The 20,406-nt window shown below is 41.7% G+C and overlaps 1 protein-coding gene across 4 annotated transcripts in view; it reads left to right on the forward strand.

Annotated features, from left to right (window-relative positions):
- The window catches only part of TRMT2B (tRNA methyltransferase 2 homolog B), a 146,347-nt gene that overhangs the window by 514 nt on the left and 125,427 nt on the right, over positions 1-20,406 (forward strand). For 2 of the 4 annotated variants that reach the window (XM_023732382.1, XM_023732381.1), the window contains exons 2-6: positions 5,856-6,110; positions 6,884-6,938; positions 12,736-12,870; positions 13,871-13,970; positions 15,270-15,340. In XM_023732382.1, coding sequence (XP_023588150.1) covers positions 5,887-6,110; positions 6,884-6,938; positions 12,736-12,870; positions 13,871-13,970; positions 15,270-15,340 — 585 coding nt within the window. In that variant the 5' untranslated portion in view covers positions 5,856-5,886. Of the gene's footprint in view, positions 1-5,693; positions 6,111-6,883; positions 6,939-12,735; positions 12,871-13,870; positions 13,971-15,269; positions 15,341-20,406 lie in introns of those variants that run through there. The other 2 variants (XR_002824307.1, XM_012555887.2) reach the window with 1 other exon arrangement.

Here is a 20,406-nt window from a genome sequence, read left to right on the forward strand (position 1 = left end):
AGAGGTGTGTGACCGGATGGTGGCTGCACGAGGTCACGGCCAGCTGACGCTCCCCACTTCCCCGTCTGCTTCCCCAGGCCCCGCGGCCCGCCCAAGTTCAGTGTTAGCTTTTCCAAGCGAGAGTCTCCTCTTTGTTAACTCTTCCTATAGACGCAGTGGGCAGAACTTGCCCAAAGAAGAAGAGGGGACTGGAGGGTCTGGTAAAGGAATCGTGGGGTAAGGAAGGAACTGACTGCAAGTGGGCTGCATTCGGGATGCAGCAGGAAACCGATCTGTCCATTTGGTTTAGCAAGGAACCATGTCTGGGGCAGGCCAAGCTGAAGGAAATGCGAACATTTTGCTCCAAGGAGATCCTTGATCCTGCGTGAATCAGATCTAGCGCACAGTTTATTTGATTTATAGATCCTGGTGGCGCAGAATGATCCCTGGTGGCACGGTGGTTAAGCCCAGGGCTGCTAATGGAAAGGTGAGTGGTTTGAACCCACCAGCCAGCCGCTTGGCTGGAGAAAGATTACTGCCTTGGAAACCCTATGGGGCAGTTCTACTCTTTCCTGTAGGGTCACTGTGAGTCAGAATCGACTGGATGGCAACAGGTTCTGGTGGTGAAAGCGGTTTGCACTTGACTACTAACCGAAAGGTTGGTAGTTCAAACCCACCCAGCAGCACAGTGGAAGAAAGGCCTGGTGATCTGCTTCTTTAAAGATTACAGCCAAGAAAACCCTATGGAGTATTCTACTCTGTAGCACATGGCGTTACCATCAGTCAGAATCGCCTCAGCAGTAACGGGCTCTTTGATTTGAACCTCTCTGAGCACCTCAGGCAGGTCACCCATTCACCTCTGGACTCTAAGTCTCTTTCCGATCAATCCCTGAGGCAGGAATAGATCAATTGTCACATGCTTTTTTTTTTTTTTTTGCTAGAAGAAAACCCCAAGCATTTATTTAAAACACGAAAAACTATAAAAAGCAAATAATCTTTTCTGTGAACAAATGCCTCCTCTGACATTAAGAAATGACACACCTTGACTGGTGTTATTGTGCTGCCTTGAAAATTGTATTTCACTTCCAAAACCACACCAAATCTCTTGCCATTCAGCTGATTCCGACTCACAGTGACCCTATGGGACAGAGTAGAATTGCCCCATAGGGTTTCCAAGGAGCAGCTGGTGGATTTAAACTGCAGTCTTTTTGGTTAGCAGCCGAGCTCTTAACAGCTGAGCCACCCAGGCTCCATATTTCACTACGGAAATTACTAAATATGGAGAAATACTTTTTACAAGGTGTTGGCTGACTGGCGCCCTGAAATAATAGGGTGTTATTTTAGTCCCTCGGGAGAAAGATGTGGCAGTCTGCTTCAGTCCATAAAGATTACAGCCTTGGAAACCCTATGGGGCAGTTCTGTGTTCTGTAGGGTCGCTATGAGTTGGAAGTGACTTGATGGCAACGGGGTTGGTTTGGTTTTTGGTATTTTAGTCCATGGAGTCCCTGGGTGGTGCAAATGTTAAGCACTTGGCTGCTAACCAAAAGGTTGGAGGATTGAGTCCACCCAGAAAGGGCCACGGAAGAAAGGCCTGGTGATCTATTTCCGAAAATTCAGCCATTGAAAAGCCTATGGGGCTCAGTTCTACTGTGACACACATGGGGTCACCATGAGTTGGAATGGACTCAGTGGCAACTGATACTGGATATTTTAGTCCATATTTGATAATGCTGAGGAAGAGATCTAGATAGACAAGATCCGTCCTGCTAGGGTACCGGGCAAATGGACCACAGTCCAGGTGACAGTCACTAGTGAAATGATCCACACACTCACAAAAAAGGCTAAATGTCATGGAGGATAGATGATGTTGTGAGTTGCTGAGGAGTTGATTCCAACTCATGGTGACCCCATGTGTGCAGAGTAGAAGCACTCCATAGGATTTTCAAGGCTGTGACCTATTGGAAGCAGATGGCCAGGCCTGTCTTCCAAGGCACCTCTGTGCAGGTTAGAAGTGCCAACCTTTTGGCTAGTAGTCTAGTGCTTAACGTTTGTGCCACCCAGGGACTCCTGGAGATGGGATTGTTGTTGCTGTTAGGTGATGTTGAGTCAGTTCCGACCCACAGCGACCCTGTATACAACAGAACGAAATACTGCCTGGTCCTGCGCCATCCTTACAGTCGTTACGCTTGAGCTCATTGTTGCAACCACTGTGTCAGTCCATCTTGTTGAGGGTCTTCCTCTCATTTGATGGCCCTCTACTTTACCAAACATGATGCCCTTCTCCAGGGACTGGTCCCTCCTGATACCATGTCCCAAGTATGTGAGACAAAGTGTCACCATCTTGCCTCTAAGGAGCATTCTGGTTGTACTTCTTCCAAGACAGATTTGTTCCTTCTTCTGGCAGTCCATCGTATATTCAATATTCTTCACCAACACCGTAATTCAAAGGCGTCAGTTCTTCCATCTTCCTTATTCATTGTCCAGTTTTCTAATGCCTATGGGGCGATTGAAAACACCATAGGGGGATGGGATAGCTGTCTTCAAATCTCTCAGCTCCCTGTCCCTCCTCTCCCAACCCCCAAATGGGCCTGCAGCTTCCTTCATCCTTCTCACTTGCCTGCCAGCTGGAGGGACAGGAGCCTTCTCCTGGACCATCACCACTGTTTTTTCTGTAGTTTGGACTCCATCCCCACTGGCCTCCTTAGCCCCTTAGTCCGCTAGGCCCTTCTATTTGCTTTGTCTCCTGCCCCTTTCCTCCCATCCGCTCGCACTTCTCCATATCAAATGCATACATTTCTCTCACCTTGAGAAAATGTCTATCACGGGTCACACACTTTTTTTTGAACATTTTATTGTGCTTTAGGTGAAAGTTTACAGAGCATATTGGTTACCCATTCGAAAAATTTATATACACATTGTTTCTTGACATCGGTTGCATCACATACTTTTGATAGTATGAAGCAGGCCGTAGCCTCACCACACTCCAGCAGGTGCTAATGCAAAAGGGTCAGGAAGTTTTTTGTGGGTGTGCGTTTTAAAAACTTCCCACATAATTATACTTATTCTCACAGCACTTGCTTGCGTTATTATATCTTGCTAGTTTTGTAGGTTGGAGACTTTGAGGCACAAAGAAGCCAAGTGACATGCTTCAAATCAGAGCCTAAGGAAGAGCAGTGACACATGTTCAGTACCTACTGTGTTAGGCACAGTCATATGAACTCATTTAATTCTCATCGCAACCTAGAAAGGTAGGTATCATCATCCTATTTTTATAGACGGTGACCCTGAGATTCATAGAGGTTAAGTAACTTGCCCAAGGTCACGTAGCTAGTGGGAGGCAGAGCTGGGATTAGAACAGGGCTCCAAAGCCCATGCTCTTAACTATTACAGCTTGTTGTCTTTTACTGGGGGTGGGTGGGTGAGGGTGTGCAGGTACCATTAATGACTGAACTCTGGGTCAGCTAAAATATCTTCTGTTAGAAATTTGAAACCCCCCCCAAAATGCTTACATGATGTGACAGTTACTTTCTTTAAAAGCAAACAAACAAAAAAGCAAAAAAACCCAAACCCGTTGCCGTCGAGTCGATTCTGACTTACAGTGACCCTATAGGACAGAGTAGAACTGCGCCATAGGGTTTCTAAGGAGTGGCTGGTGGATTCAAACTGCCGACCTTTTGGTTAGCAGCCGAGTTCTTAACCACTGCACCACCGGGGCTCCTCACCATTGCTATTGAGTCAATTCTACTCATGGCCACCCTATAGGACAGAGTAGAACTGCCCCATAGGGTTTCCAAGGAGTGGTTGGCAGATTTGAACTGCCAACCTTTTGGTTAGCAGCCAGTCTCTCAACCAGTACACCACCCGGGCTCCTACACTACTTTCTTTAGTACTTTATAATCATACAAAATGAGGTATGGGCTAAATATTAAAGCACCTGTATCAGTATCCTCTAAATTACTGTAGATCATGGCATACAGTGGTACTAGAGAGTGCCCTGGAGGAATCTTTGTTAACAAATTGTTTTAATTAGCTAGTGCTCCTGTAACACAAATATCACAAGTGGGTTGTTTTAAAGAACAGAACTTTATTCTCTCACAGTTCTGAAGGCTAAAAGTCCAAATCAGTGTCTCAGCTGTGTTGATTCCTTCCTTGTTCCCGGGTTTTCCTTGGTGCTTGTAGATCCTCACATGGCACCTGTGTTAGGCCAGTATGTGCTCTCATCTGTGTCTAATCTGCTCTGTTCTTTTTATAACTCAGAAGTGATTAGGTTTAAGCCACACCCTTCACTGATATGGATTCATTAGCATAACAAAGAAACCCCTGTTTCCAAACAGGATTAAATGCACAAGGGTTAAGATTCCAACACATATTTTTGAGGGACACAATTCAATTCATAATACAAATTCATTGCCTACACTGGACTTCTAAATATTTATCATTCTGAATTTAAGTATAATTTAGCATTGGGATGAAATCCAAGGCCAAGGCTAAAACCCAAAACCTATTGCCATCGAGTTGAATCGGATTCATATTTCACAACAGGTCAGTGCGGTGTCGGGCAAGTCCATTCAGGAGTCCTGGGTATTTAAAAAAGGTGCTGACACAGCAGTGGACAGACACCATAAGGTAGATAGGTAAAAGACGGAGTCCTGTGTTGGAGGAAGAGGGATCCCTCCTCTTTCCAAAGTGAGGCCCTCTGCTTACGTTCTCAGACTCATTCATTCTAACTTCTTCCAGCTTTTGCCTCATAGTTACTCCCAGTACTCCCTCCCCATGCTGCCCTGCTTCTTCAGTTTGGCCATCGCCACTGAGTTCCATACTGTCTTTAAACGTATCAAGGCAGTTATAACTAACACTTACTGAGCTTTTGCCAGGTACCGGACGCTGTGCTAAGAGCTTTACAAACATGAACTCTGTTTAATCCTCTGCTAAGTACTTTAATCTTTATTGAGGAATAAGTCACATAAAATATAATTAACCAATTTTAAGTGGACACTGTGATGATTTGTTTCTCCATTCCCCTCTCTCCCCATCCCCTGGTAACCACCAGTCTTTTTTCTTTCGTCTCAGTGGATTTAGCTATAAACTAAAAAAAAACTAAACCTGTTGCCGTCGAGTGGATTCCGACTTAAAATAGTGACCCTGTAGGAGAGAGTAGAACTGCCCCCATAGGATTTCCAAGGAGCGGCTGGTGGATTCAAACTGCAGACCTTTTGGTTAGCAGACGAGCTCTTAACCACTGCACCACCAGGGCTCCATGTATACACACGTTTAAAATATATGTGTATGCTATGTATGTGTGTGTGATAAGGCTTGTGAGTATATTTACTGTTTCCTGTGTGTTCTTAGAAAGGTGCGGTTTTCAGTTTTTGGGGTTCGGTAATATTCAAGCACCTACAGCACTGCATCTGTTTGTTGAAACATCTCAACTGGTATTCCCTCAATTTCTGGGGCCTTGTTTTTCACCAATGCCTTCAGTGCAGCTTAGACTTCTTCCTTCAGTACTATCAGTTTTTGATCATACGCTACCTCTTGAAATGTTTGATCATCGATTAATTCTTACTGGTACAGTGACTGTGTATTCCTTCCATCTAGGAACTATATAGTATATAAAAAACCCAAACCCGTTGCCATCAAGTCCATTCCGATTCATAGTGACCCTATAGGACAGAGTAGAACTGTCCCATGGGGTTTCCAAGGAGCAGCTGGTGGATTTGAACGGCCGACCTTTTGGTTAGCAGCCGTAGCTTTTAACCACTGTGCCACCAGCGTTTTTAAATGAATGAAGGTGTTAGGAGTTGTGCCTTCATCTCCCAACTTGTGTATGTCCAATATTTTCATGCAGATGAATTTCAGTGTGTTTCTTTGGTTGGCAGGTGTTAAGAGAAGAGTCATTTTGTGGTCCCAATGCACAGCCCGAGACAGTTTCTCTCCAGGGTGGGTCTTGTCTCCAAATCAGGATTGCTTCCCTGGTGTGCCAGAAAACCACCAGGTTGGTCACAGCCCTTTTTGAGCACAGCAAGTGGGGGAAATTTCACCCACTTGGCAGCCAAGAAGTATCAGAGAGGACAAGAAAGTCAGAAGAAACCAAGCCAAGATCTTGGACCGCTAGATGCTTCCTGGCAAGAAAGGTAAGGCCCAGGTTGATGTCCTTTCCTTTTAGCAAGGCTGAATCTGTGGACCTACTGAAATTCTGTATTCCTAATGTAACTAATGTGACATTACAAGGATTCATGACGGCCCCTAAGGTTATATATATATTTAAAAAAAAAAGCCAAACCCGTTGCTGTTGAGTTGATTCCAACTCAGAGTGACCCTATATATATCCAGGGCAAACTTGAGAACATCTAAAGAATGTTGGTGAAAATGCTTTGGGATTGCAGAAAATGTTCTCCTTGCCTATAAGTGTATTTTTCGCAGAAAGGAGATATTAAATTGGGACCTTGTCCCTAAAAGATCCTGGGCAGTTACGCTGACCACCAGGGACACAGAGAGATGTTAGTTAGATTAGAAATGAATAGTCCCATAACAGCCATGCAAACACGGATATACCTCATTTTATGCAACAAATGTATTTTCTAAATCTAATTATATTTTAAAAGCATTAGGGAGGTGAGCTATTTAAAGGAATCCAGCAATGAAGCCTTTTGAAATATAATTAATTACCTCCTGATAAATCTGGGTTTTTCTTATATTAGGTTTTCCCATCTGTTCTCCTTTGTTAAGTAGACAGCACCAAAACGTGCTCTTCTCCCAGACACTTATCTCCCTAGGGGCATGAGAGTTAGTTCTTCTGAATGATAAGAAGAATGCCAGAGAAAATGGTGACAGAAGTACTTGCATACAGCAGGTGCTCAGTATATATGTATATAATCAATGAAGTACCTGAATTATTTTATTCAAGACTGGCTGATGCTGTGACGCCACTCTGGAGGCTGAGCTATGAAGAACAGCTCAAGGTAGGTGCCCAGCTTAAGTCTTCACCACCCTACTCTAGCAGGGGAATGGTGCTGGACTAATAGGAAGCTCTATCCAGATGCCTCAGCAGGTCCTAAAACTCAGCATGCTAATGACTCCCAAATTTTAACTTTTGACCAATTGTGTCTTGCATACTGTAGACCCACATACTCAAATGCCTGTTTGCTTTCTTCCTTGCTTTTTTCTAATTCTCACTGTATGTGTGTGAGTAGCAGTGCGCTTGCTGTTTTATATATAGCTGTACTTTCCAACACTGCAGCCACTAGCCGCATGTGGCTATTTAAATTTAAATACAGTCAGTTATGCTATAATGCTTGTTTTGAAAATGGGAATTTGTTCCAACGGAGTGATATATTAGGGAACAATTTGGGCATCAAGCGAATTTTGCATTTGCTTAGTGATTTCATCTGAGAGAACACCAGCTCCTTCAGTTCACCAAGGGTGTTATTAGCCACACCCATCCACATCTGGTGTCAACTTTCTGTCTGATTCAGATAACCCTCCTTTTACCACTTCAAGATAACTCACAAACTGCAACCCTTCTGACGCCCACTTCCACATGCCAGCTTCATGTCTTTGTCAGGTGAAGTGCCATGTTTACTGTAGTTTTATATATTTTGTAACCATTTAACATGTGCCAAACTGCACCACTGTTTTTATTAGGTTCCTCTCTTTTGTGTGTGTTACAGATTTCTTTATGTATATAATTTTATTTATTTTGTTGTTCTTGAGAATGTACAGAGCAAAACATACACCAATTCAACAGTTTCTACATGTACCATTTAGTAACATTTATTACGTTCAAGTTGTGTAACCATTCTCACCCTCCTTTTCTGAGTTATTCCTCCCCCATTAGTCCCCTAAGATTCCTGTCCAATCTTTCAAGTTACTGTTGTCAACTTGAGCCCATATAGATAGTTCTTAAAAGAGCATAATGCTCAAGGCAGACATTTTTTACTAGTTAAGCTAAATTATTGTTTGGTTTTAGGAAGACTTCAGGAGGTATTTTTGGTTTAAAGTTTAAAGATTATCTCATGGCAATAGTTTCAGGAGTTCATTGAACCTTTATGGCTCTAGGAAATCTGGAGTTTTTGAGAATATGAAATTCTGTTCTACATTTCCCCCCTTTTGATCAGGATTCTTCTATAGAACCTTTGATCAAAATTTTCAGTAATGCTAACCAGGCACTATCCAGTTCTTCTGGTCTCATGGCAGAGAGGGAAGTTGTTCATGGAGGCAATTAGCCACACATTCCACATCCTCCTCCTTTTCCTGACTCTCCTTTCTCCTCTGTTCCAAGGAAATAGTCCAATTGTTGTCTTTTGGCTGGCTGCTTGCAACCTTTTAAGACCCCAGACACTATGCATTGAACTAGGAGGTAGAACAGAAGCACTAAACACATTATTAGGCCAGTTAACTGGGATGTCCCATGAAATCATGACCCTAAACCTCCAAACCAAGAAACCAAATCCCGTGAGGTATTTGGTTGTACATAAGCAGCCTCAGCAGCTACTCTTTTTTTTTTGTCGTTGTTATAAATATATCTATTACATAACTTTTGCTAGTTCAACTTTTTACAGGTGTACAACTTATTGACTACAATTACAATAATCAGCTGTGTAACCCTACCCTTAATCAATGAGATATTTCCATCACCGTTAAACACCTCCCCCCCCACCCCAGTTCCCTTCCGCCCCTGGTAACCACTAATAAACTTTGTTGTCTATACATTTGCCTTTTCTTGTCTTTTTATGTAAGTGAGGTCATACAATATTTGTCCTTTTGTGATTGACTTATTTCACTCAGCATAATGTCTTCAAGCTCCATCCATACTGTAGGTGTATCAAGAGTTCATTTCTCCTTCTGGCCAAGTAGTATTCCATTGTATGTATGTGCCACATTTTGTTTATCCATTCATCTGTTGATGGGCATTTTAGGTTGTTTCCACCTTTTGGCTATTGTGAATAGTTCTGCAATGAACATTGATATAGAAGTCTCTGTTTGAGTTTCTCCTTTCAAGTCTTTTGGGTATATAACTAGGAGTGGAATTGCTGGGTCATATGGTAGTTCGGCAGTTCGAATCCACCAGCCGCTCTTTGAAACCCTATGGGAAAGTTCTGCTCTGTCCTATAGGGTCACTATGAGTCAGAATTGACTCGATGGCAGTGGGTTTGGTTTTTTTGGTTTGGATGGTAGTTCTATTTTTAATTTTTTGAGGAACTGCCATACTGTTTTCCATAACTGCTGTACCATTTTGCATTCCCATCAGCAATGGATAAGGGTTCCAATTTCCTCACATCCTCACCAGCATTTATTATTTTCTGCTTTTTTTTTTTTAATGTTAGCTATTCTAGTGGAAGTGAAGTGGTATTTCATTGTGGTTTTGATTTATATCTCTTTGATGGCTAATGATGCTGAGCATATTTTCATGTGTCTGGTGGCCATTTGAATGTCCTCTTTGGTGAAATGTCTATTCAAGTCCTTTGCTCATTTTACAATTGGGTTGTCTTTTTGTAGTTAAGTTGTAGAAAGTTTTGTATATATCTTGGTTATTAGATTGTTTTGAGGTATATGGTTTCCAAAGATATTTTCCCAGTTGGTAGCTTGTCTTTTCACTTTTTTGGTAAAGTCTTTCGATGAACATTTTAACTTTTACAAGGTCCCATTTATTTATTTTTTCTTTTACTGTTTGTGCTTTTGTTATTGTCTTTGATAATCTGTTGTTAAAAGCTAGGCCTGACAACGTTGCCCCTGCTTTTTCTTCTAAGAATTTTATGGTTTTAGTTTTCACATTTAGTCCTTAATCTTTTTGAATTTCTTTTTGTGTGTGGTATAAGGCATGGATCCTGTTTCATTTTTCTGCATGTGGAAATCCAACTTTCCCAGCACCATTTATTGAAGAGACTCTTCTTTCCCCATCGAGTGGACTTAGCACTCTTGTCAAAAAAATCAGATGTATAGGTTTATTTCTGGACTCTTAATTCTATTCCATTGGTCTATGTGTCTGTCGTTATACCAGTACTAGGCTATTTTGATTACTTTAGCTGTGTAGTATGTTTTAAAATCAGGAAGTGTGAGTCCTCCTACTTTGTTCTTCTGTTTCAACATTGCTTTAGCTCTTTGGGGTCCCTTGCCATTCTGTATAAAGTTGAGGATTGGTTTTTCTATTTCTGTTAAGAAGGCTGTTTGAATTTATATTGGGATTGTGTTGAATCTATAGATTGCTTTGAGTAGTATTGACATCTTAACAGCATTAAGTCTTCCAGTCCATGAACATGGAACATCTTTCCATTTATTTAAGTCTGCTTTAATCTCTTTCAGCAGTGTTTTATAGTTTTCATTGTATAAGTCCTTCACATTCCTGGTTAGATTTATTCCTAGGTATTTTATTCTCTTAGATGCTATTGTAAATGGATTGTTTCCCTAATTTCTCTTTCAAATTTCTCACTGCTCTGTATAGAAACCCAACCTATTTTTGTTTGTTGACCTTGTACCCTGCAACTTTGCTAAATTCCTCTATTAGCTCTGAAAGTTTTCTTGTGGACTCATTGGGATTTTCTATATATAGGATCATATCATCTGTGAATAGAAATAATTTTGCTTCCTCTTTTCCAATCTAGATACCTTTTATTTCTTTTTCTTGTTGTATTCCTCTGGCTAGGATTTCTAATACAGTATTGAATAGAAGTGGTGGGAGTGGGCACCCTTGTCTTGTTCCCGATTTTAAAGGGAAAGTAACTGATGGTTTTGAATATTGTATGTCTGTCTTAGTTATTTAGTGCTGTTACAACAGAAATACCACAAGTGGGTGAGTTTAACGAACAAATTTATTTTCTCATAGTTAGGAGCCTAGAAGTTCAAATTCAAGGCACTGGCTCTAGGGGAAAGCTTTCTTTCTTTGTTTACTTTGCAGGGAAGGTCCTTGTCTCTTTTCAGCTTCTGTTCCTCAGTTCCTTGGTGATCCCCACCTGGCATCAGTCTTCCCGCTTTGTCCTTGCTTGCTCTTGTACCTAAGCTGCTCCTTTTATATCTCAAAAGTGATTGGCGTAAGACACACCCTACACTGATGTAGCCTCATTAACATAACAAAACCTTATTCCCAGATGGGATTATATCCATATGTATTGTTGTTATGTTACGTGCCTTCTAGTCTATTTTCGACTCATAGTGACCTAGTATGACATAGTAGAAGTGCCCCATAGGGTTTTCTAGGTTGCAGTCTTTATGGAAGTATTGAACTTATTAAGGGTTTCATTTTACTTGGATCCACAATCAACACCTATGGAAGCAGCAGTCAAGAAATCAAACGGCATATTGCATTGGGCAAATCTGTTGCAAAAGACCTCTTTAAAGTGTTAAAAAGCAAAGGTGCCACTTTAAGGACTAAGGTGTGCTTGACCCAGGCCATGGTATTTTCAGTCATCTTATATGCATGTGAAAGCTGAACAGTGAATAAGGAAGACCGAAGAAGAATTGACACATTTGAGTTATGGTGTTGGCGAAGAATATTGACTATACCACGGACTGCTAGAAAGTCCAACAAAACTATCTGTCTTGTAAGAAGGACAGCCAGAATGTTCCTTAGAAGCAAGGATGGCAAGACTTTGTCTCACTTACTTTGGACGTGTTATCAGGAAGGACCAATCCTTGGAGAAGGACATCATGCTTGGTGAAGTAGAGGGTCAGTGAAAAAGGAAGACCCTCAACAAGATGGATTGACACAGTGGCTATAACAATGGGCTCAAGCACAGGAATGAATATCAGGATGGTGCAGGACTGGACAACATTTCATTCTGTTATATATGGGGTCTCCATCAGTTGGAACTGACACCATGGCACCTAACAACAACAACAATCTTTACGGGAGCAGAATGTCAGGTCTTTTCTTTTGAGGAGCTGCTGGGTGGATTTGAACTGCCACCCTTTTGGTTAGCAGCCTAGTGGTTAACTGTTGTACCACTAGGGCTCCTTATCCACATGTATAGTGGTTAGGATTTACAACACATATTTTTGGAGGATACAGTTCAATCCATAACAATGTGTAACCCTATTTTTCCCATAGTTCCTGTGATTTTTTTTTATTTGCATGAAGTTTTGCATAGTGTGGTGATTTTTAGGAATGCTCATGTCACGTTATAGCAGAGAAGACTGTATAAGTGAATTAAAATTAAATAAAATTAAGAATTCAGCTCCTTAGTCACACTAGCCACATTTCAGGTCCTCAGTAGCCACATGCAGCTAGTGGTTACCATATTAGATAGCACAGACATAGAACATTTCCTTTATCACAGAAAGTTCTACTGGACAGCACTGATACATAGCTTCACTGTTCAGTCTGAAAGGTCAGATAAAATGATGAACTTCCACAAAAGCTCACTCTTAACCTTTCCCTGATACCTTATTAGGTCTGTTCCTGTTCCATCATTCTGGATTCCTTATCTGCTGAGACCATGACCCAAGAATTTTTGGAGCATCTTTCTCTTTTCCTATTTGTTTTCCATTCTTTGAAGTGACAGCTGCAAAAGCCTTTTGTTTCATTACTTACACACACACATATTTAATTTTGGAGTCTGTTTATTTGGTCTACTTTAGAGCATTTGAAGTATTTTTTTTGTCGTCTGATTTTTTAATTGTGGTAAATATATGTGTAACAAATAATTTGCCTTTTCAACATTCTTTACATGTCCAATTCAGAGACATTAGTTATGTTTATCGTATTGTTCAACCATTACCATTATCTGTTTCCAAATTTTCTCATTTGCTTATATTTTTTTGCAGGTGAAATTTGAAGCTCAGAGGAAAATTTTACAAAGACTAGAGTCTTACCTCCAAATGCTCAATGGAGTCAACATGACAACAGCCACACCCAAATCTGAGGGACTCTCTTGCATTCTCCTTCCTATTATACCTTCTGTAAGCCCCTACCTCCCTATTCTTTACCTACTAAGCCCAAGGTTATACATCTGGAAAGTTCTAGAGCTGAGGTTTACACTCAGGTCTATCTGATGCAAAGACTACTTTTTCAACCACTACATTACTGCCTCCTTAGAAAGATTCCAGACTTTGAAAACCTTCTTAATGAAGCCCTAGAGAGTCAGAGTTTCATTTATGGCAGGAGTTGGCAAACTATGGCTCTTAAGCCAAATCTGTCCCACTGCCTTATTTTGTAAATGAAGTTTTATTGGAGCACTGCCAAGCTCACTTGTTTATATATTGTCTGTGGCTGCTTTCAGGAGTCTCTGGGTGGCGCAAAGCGTTAAGTGCTCAACTAGTAACTGAAAGGTTGGTGGTTCCAACCCACCCAGAGGTTCCTTGGAAGAAAGACCTGGTGATCTGCTTCTGAAAGGTCACAGTCATTGAAAACCTCATGGAAGGCAGTTCTACTCTGCAACACATGGGGTCACCATGAGTCAGAATCAACTGAACAGCAACTAGTTATGGCTGCTTTTGTACTACAAGGGCAGGGTTGAGTGGTTGCAGCAGGGACCATATGGCCTGCAAAGCCTAAAATATTTACTGTCTGGCCTTTTACAGAAAAGGTTTCCTGACTCCTGCTTTATGGCAAGATTACAACTCCTTTTCACTCATCGTCTCTGTAGTGTCTTGATCCTCTCAGCCATGGACTTTCACATCTGCCATACCTTCCAAGCAAGGATCGTTTGTTCTTATGCAGAGACCCGTCGCAGTTGAGTCGATTCTGACTCATAGCGACCCTACAGGACAGAGTAGAACTGCCACATAGGGTTTTCAAGGAGCGGCTGGTGGATTGAACTGCTGACCTTTTTGGTCAGCAGCCGAGCCCTTAACCACTGTGCCACCTATGGGCTCCTATGCAGAGAATATTCCTACTTTTCTTTTATTGTTGTCCTTTTTGGCTTCATTTGACTTGTTCTTCCCCCTCTGTCCTCTCCAGCCTGTCATCAGTGGTTATCGAAATAAGTCCACCTTCTCTGTGAACCGAGGCCCAGATGGCAATTCAAAGACCGTGGGATACTACGTGGGGACTTGGAGAGGTCAGTTGAAGGCCGTGACTAGTAGAAATAACAAGCCAAGGACTGAGGAAAGGGAAGAGCTCAGAGAACAGTGTCAGCGGGAGTGGTAACCCATAACCCGCTGTCGTCGAGTTGATTCCAACTCATAGCGACCCTATAGGACACAGTAGAACTGCCCCATAGAGTTTCCATAGGGTTTATGGGGCAGTTCTACTCTGTCCTGTAGGGTCGCTTTGAGTCAGAATTGACTCGATGGCAGTGGGCATAGGGTTTCAAAGGCTGTAATCTTTATGGAAGCAGACTGCCGCATCTGCAGAATGGCTGGTGGGTTCGAGCCTCTAACGTTTTGGTTAGTGACCAAGCGCTTTACCAGCGCACCACCAGAGTTCCCTAGCAGGAGTGGAGAGGAGTAGAAAAAATGGTGTTCTTAAAGGAGAAGGTTGAATTGGATGTCTCATGCAGAACATGATCACAATTGTGGATCCTTTTTGGTGGGTAGTGATTGTAACAGTGATAAAAATCAAAACCCTCGCCCTTTCTTCCTCTTAAGTCCATATGCCTGATCTATAGTGAGCACGTAGTAAATGTTAGCATTGCTGCTGCTGCTATCTCTTCATTGTTGTCGTTGTCATCATCATTTTATGCTACTTTCCATATTTGGAGCAGTCTCCTCATTCCAGTGTGACCTTTTCCATTTCGCATCCCCTATCCCTGAACACTAGAGCTTCCTGTGATAAATCTGCCTTAAAAGAATTAGTGGGGGAGGTGAGTGCTGGTGAGGGAAATTACTGTGCATATTTCTAAGACTTCATTCCAGTATCCATTCCCAGATTCCATTCCTGAACTTACTGTTTGCCCATTTTCAATAAACCCACTTGAAACACCATCATTTTATAATTAGTCACACTGTTTAATATCCATATGCCTTAAACTACAGTTCATTAGGGCAGGTGCTTGGGGTTTTATTTCCCCCTGTGTGCTGAGTTAAATGAGTACATGACGTCAGTGTTCTGTTATTCAGTAATAGAAAAACAAAGCCCATTACATCTTATTTGCCTCTTAAAATCAGAACAGAAAGCAGACGTTGTTATATTGCGCATTCGTGGCACGAGAGAAAACACTGAGGACTAGCCCCATCAAGAAGTCTATTCTTAACGGCTAGACCAGGAAACAGGTTTTCTCTGACAAATAGCTTGAATCAGGTACTTTGTTATCTTGATGTCTGCATTGAAGGAGGGAATTTGAGTTGCCAGATATTTTCTCTGAGATAATCTTTTAAGAAGAAAACCATATAAATCAAATTTCTTTTTCTTTCCATAGACAGGAACATCGTCTGTGTACACTCTCACCGTCTGAAAAATATCCCTGAGAAACACAATCAAGTGGCGCAGGTAAAAGCAACAAGGGCTGGTTGATGATGACCCAGGGCATTGCAGCCTGTAACAGCAGCGTCCCTGACATTTTAATAATAGAGCCGCTTCTAGTGCTAGAAGAGAGGAGGGCTCTGTACTGAAAGCATACCTCTTAACTTGGAGAGAACATATTGCCAGTGTTTCATTTCAGGGAGAGTGGAGGAGAGGAATGAGAGCTGTACCCATTATTGTAAATGTCAGGCATCCATGGCATTTAATAGTGGGGAAGCATTAGGAAAGAGAGGTACTGCTGAGGACAATATAGCAGTGTCAGGTGTCTGAAATATTTGGAAGGCTAGTGTTTTCACCAGAGTCCCTGGATGGCGTGAACAGTTAAGCACTCAACAACTAACCAAAAAGTTAGCAGTTTGAACCCACACAGAGGTGCTTCAGAAGACAGACCTGGTGCTCTGCTTCCAAAAGGTCACACAGCCTGGAAAACTCTATGAAGCACAGTTCTACTTTGCAACACATGGGGTCGCCTAGGTGGGAATCGACTCCCTGGCAACTGGTTTGGTTTTTTGGTTGGAGTGTTTTAGGCAGAACAGAATTGAGAAACATCATGAGAGGTATAGGAGTGATGTTAAGGTGTCTACACTGTGGGTTGGCTTCTGAGACATTTTTATATCCTTCTGTTTCATGCAGCCACTATTTATTGAGTGCTTATTATGTGTCAGGCACTGTGCTAAGTGTTGAGGATACAATGGTGACTGAAACAGACATGGTCCCTGCCCTCAAAACAAAAACAAAGCAGCAGCCTTACTACCTTATCAAACTGAGGATTGAACAGGACGGCAACTGAACAGTCTTGTTCCCTGTTAATTCTCACCAGCATCCACCCTCCTACTGTTGCAGGTTTCTAATATTTGGATGGTGCCTTCTGATAGGACACATCTTGAGCTCCAAAGTTTCCCTATTATAACACAACTCCCTTTCTAGGACCTCTCTCCAGGAATCTTCCTACATGGTCCTCATTAGCCTCTTCTCCCATTCTCTTTAGTGACTATTCTAATCTCTTACCTCACTCCTCAAGTTTGCTACCCCTACACCTTTACCCTTGCTCTTGGCAAATGACCATGCCTCATTCTTTTTTTTTTAATTTATGTTATTTGTTGTTGCTGTTGAGAATATACACAGCAGAACATACACCAGTTCAACAATTTCTCCAAGAAAAATTCAGTGACATTGGTTACATTCTTGAAGTGATGCAACAATTCTCACCCTCCATTTCTGAATTGTTCTTCGCCCATGAACATGAAATCACTGTCCCCTAAGGTTCCTATCTAATCTTTTGAGTTGCAGTTGTCAATTTGATCCCATATAGATAGTTCTTAAAAGAGCACATTGCTCAAGGACCATGCCTCATTTTTCACTGAAAAATTAAGGCCATCAGATGAAAACTTCTTAGCTGCTTCTCCTACCATCTGTAAGTTTAGTTGAAATCTTGCCTCTTATTCCCGCCTATCTCAGTGGGGAAAGAGGTGGTTTGTTCTTCTCCATACAAGGCTTTTTCTGCTCCCTGTTTGGACTCATACCTTTCTACCTTCCCAGGTTCCTTGCTCCTTCATTATAATACCCTCTTTCTGCTGTTTCCTTACCCCCTTCTCTCCCGCCTTTATTGCTTCCTTTCTTTCAGTTCATAAACATATTAAATATCTTTCATCTTTAAAAACAATTTGATTGTTCTTCTCCTGCCAACACTCCATAGAAATTGATCTTGCCAAGGTCATCAGTGACATTGATTTTGCCAAATCCAATGGAAACTTTCTGTCCCTAACTTATTCATCCTTTGTCTGCTGTTGGCACCATTTATTATTCTTATTCCCTCCTTGAAACACCATCTCCATTTGGTTTCTGTGATACTAGTCTTTCATGTTTTTCCTCCTATTTCTCTGGCCACTTCTTAGTTTTTTTATCATGGGATATTTTTATTCTCCCTTTTCCTACTATAAATGTTGGTGTCCCTTAGGACTCTGTCCTTGACCCTTTTCTTCCAGAATATATTCATGTGAGATCACACCCAATCACAGCTAACGATTTGAATGACCACCTAAAAATCGTTGTTGTTAGGTGCTGTCGAGTCAATTCCCACTCATAGCGACCCTATAGGACAGAGTAGAACTGCCTCATAGGTTTCCTAGGCTATAATCTTTATGGGAGCAGATTGCCAGGTCTTTCTTACATGGAGCTGCTAGGTGGGTTTGAACCACCAATGTTTTGATTAGCAGCTGAGCACTTAACAGTTGCACCACAAGGGCTCTTTCCCTAGAAATTAATAACCTCTAAATTTATATTTGCATTCCAGATCCCTTTTGAACTTTGGGAGGTACATTTCCTAAATGCTACTGAACATTCTCACTTAGCTGTCCTACAGAGCTCTTCAAATCAACATTGCCGTAGACCAGGTTTTCTCAACCTCTGCACTATTGACATTTTGGGTCAGATAATTCTTTGAGAGGAGGGAGTGTTCTGTGTATTGTAGGTTGTATTGTAGGCAGCATCTCTGGCTTCCACCTACTAGATGCTATTAGTTGTGACAACGAAAAATGTCTCCAGACATTGCCAGCTGTCCCTGGGGTGGGGACAAAGTCACCCTGGTTGAGAGCCACTGCCCTAAATTAAACTTATCTTCTTCCCTTTCCACATTTGATTCTCCTCCCCGCCCCCCGCATCTTAGTAAATGGTACCACCATATTCTAGAAACGTGTCATCCTAGACTCCTCCATCTTAATTCTCTCTTCCTCTTCAGCCACATCTGATCAGTCTCCAAGTCCTGTCAACTTTACTTCCTAAAAATATCTTGAATGTATCCGCTTCTCTCTATTTCCACCACCACCACTACTCTAATCCAAACTATCATCTTCTCTTGTCTAGACTACTGCAGTAGCTTCCAAACTGGTCTCACTGATTCCAGCCTCCCCCTCACCCAGTGTTTCTCCACATAGCAGCCAGAGTGATCCTTAAAATGCAGATAAGATCATGCCACTCTTTTGCTTAAAATTCTGCAGTAGTTGCCCAGTAGCTTTTAGAATAAAGTTTAAATTCCTTACCTGTGCACATAAGGACTTTCCTGATAAGGTCCCTAGCCTAAATATCTGCTATTTCCTTGCTTGCTTTCCTCTTTTCATTCATATCAAGCTACTAAGAGTTACTCTGCCATGCTCTCGCATGCCTGCCTGAGGCTGTCCCCTCTGTCTAGAATGCCTTCACTTCACTTCTTTGCCCGGCTTGTACTCATTCTCTAGGATTCAGTAAAAGCATCGGATCCTCTAGGAAACCTTATCTGACTCCTCAGTCTGATTAGGGATTCCCCTCTCGATGCGTATCTCCTGTTGTAGCACTTGTTGCACTGTATTGTGTTGCTGTTTGTTGGTGGTGTTTCCTACACTGGACTGTGCAGGTAGTGTCTGTGTATTATTTATTTCACTTTGTACCCGTGCACATAGTGGGTACTCATCAAATGTTTGGTTAATGAATATCCCTTGGTGGTGCAAACGGTTAACACAAAAGGTTGGCAGTTCAAACCCACTCAAAGGCACTTCAGAAGAAAAGTCTGGCAGTCTACTTCGGAAAGATCACAGCCATTGAAAACCCCGACCTTATGGAGTACAATTCTGCTCTGACACATTTGGGGTCACCATGAGTCAAGGTCGACTCAGTGACAACTGGTGGTTGGTGTACCATTGTTTGCCCAAGTTTCTAGCCCTTCCAGCATCTGTTGGACAAATTTCTACCCTTTACGTCTATCCAAATGAATTCCTCCTCCCTGCAAAATTTGTGCTGGACCTAAAATCTAATCCAGTACGTACTCAAATACAGGCCAGATGCCACTTGTAATAATAATAGTACCTTACATTTATATGACAGTGAGCTGTTCTCAAGGAGCCTTGGTGGTACAGTGGTTAACCGAAAGATTGGTGGTTCAAACCCACCAGCTGCTCCATGGGAGAAAAATGTGGCAGTCTGCTTCTTTAAAGATTACAGCCTTGGAAACCCTATGGGACAGTTCTACTCTGTCCTGTAGGGTCACTATGAGTCAGAATTGACTTGACAGCAACGGGGCTATTCTGTTTTTTTATGCTTCATGTTCCTTTCCTGTTGTTGGTACTGACCTTCCATTCCATTAAAAAAAACAAACCAAACCCATTGCTCTCGAGTTGATTCCGACTCATAGCCATCCTGTAGACCCTATAGGACAGAGTAGAACTGCCCCATGGGTTTCGAAGGAGCGGCTGGTGGATTTGAACTGCCAATCTGTTGGCTAGCAGCCAAGCTCTTAACCACTGCGCCACCAGGGCTCCTGCATTCCATTAAGAGGTAGGATAACCCTAGTCTATCCTTGTTCGAGGTTTAAACATCTGCTTTTGAGGCTTGGATCAAAATGTGGGAATTTCATGGGAGCTGTTCAGCCAGAGCACCAAGACCCAAGAAACACTGCTTTAAAAAAATTTATTTTTATCAAAGAAATACAAGTACATAGTTTTAGAAGTCAAATAATACTAAAAGGTTAGTAAGGAAAAATGATAGTCCTTTGCTTCACCTCTCTTTGTTCTTGAGTCTTGCTCCCCAGAAACAGCAGCAATTGTTTTAGCAATTTCTTCTAGTGTTCCGTATTTCTAGATAATACATTATTCTGCTGTATCTCGACTTACCAAATTAACATATTTTTCTTGACTTCCAGTTATAGTATATGAGAATTGATCTCTCTTCTTTTCTCTCCCCTCCCAAACTACTCCTCTCAATATCTTTATAACACAAATTTGGTTAAATTAATATTTAGTGTTTATAATATTTTGACTTTATAAATATTCACTGCTGAGCACAGTAGATGTATTAAGATTTTGTTTCCTTTATTGTACAAATATTTTCTTTCATTTTTTATTATGGAAAATTCTAAACATACAAAAGTAGAGAGAATGGTATAATGAACCCCACGTACCCATTACCCAGATTCAACAGCTATCAACACATGGCCAATGTTGTAGTATCTGTACTTACACCCACTTTCCACCCAGCCCCTTTGGATTATTTTTTTTTTTTCTTTT

Source organism: Trichechus manatus, unplaced genomic scaffold, assembly GCF_000243295.1.
Source record: "Trichechus manatus latirostris isolate Lorelei unplaced genomic scaffold, TriManLat1.0 scaffold00051, whole genome shotgun sequence".
NCBI lineage: Eukaryota > Metazoa > Chordata > Mammalia > Sirenia > Trichechidae > Trichechus > Trichechus manatus.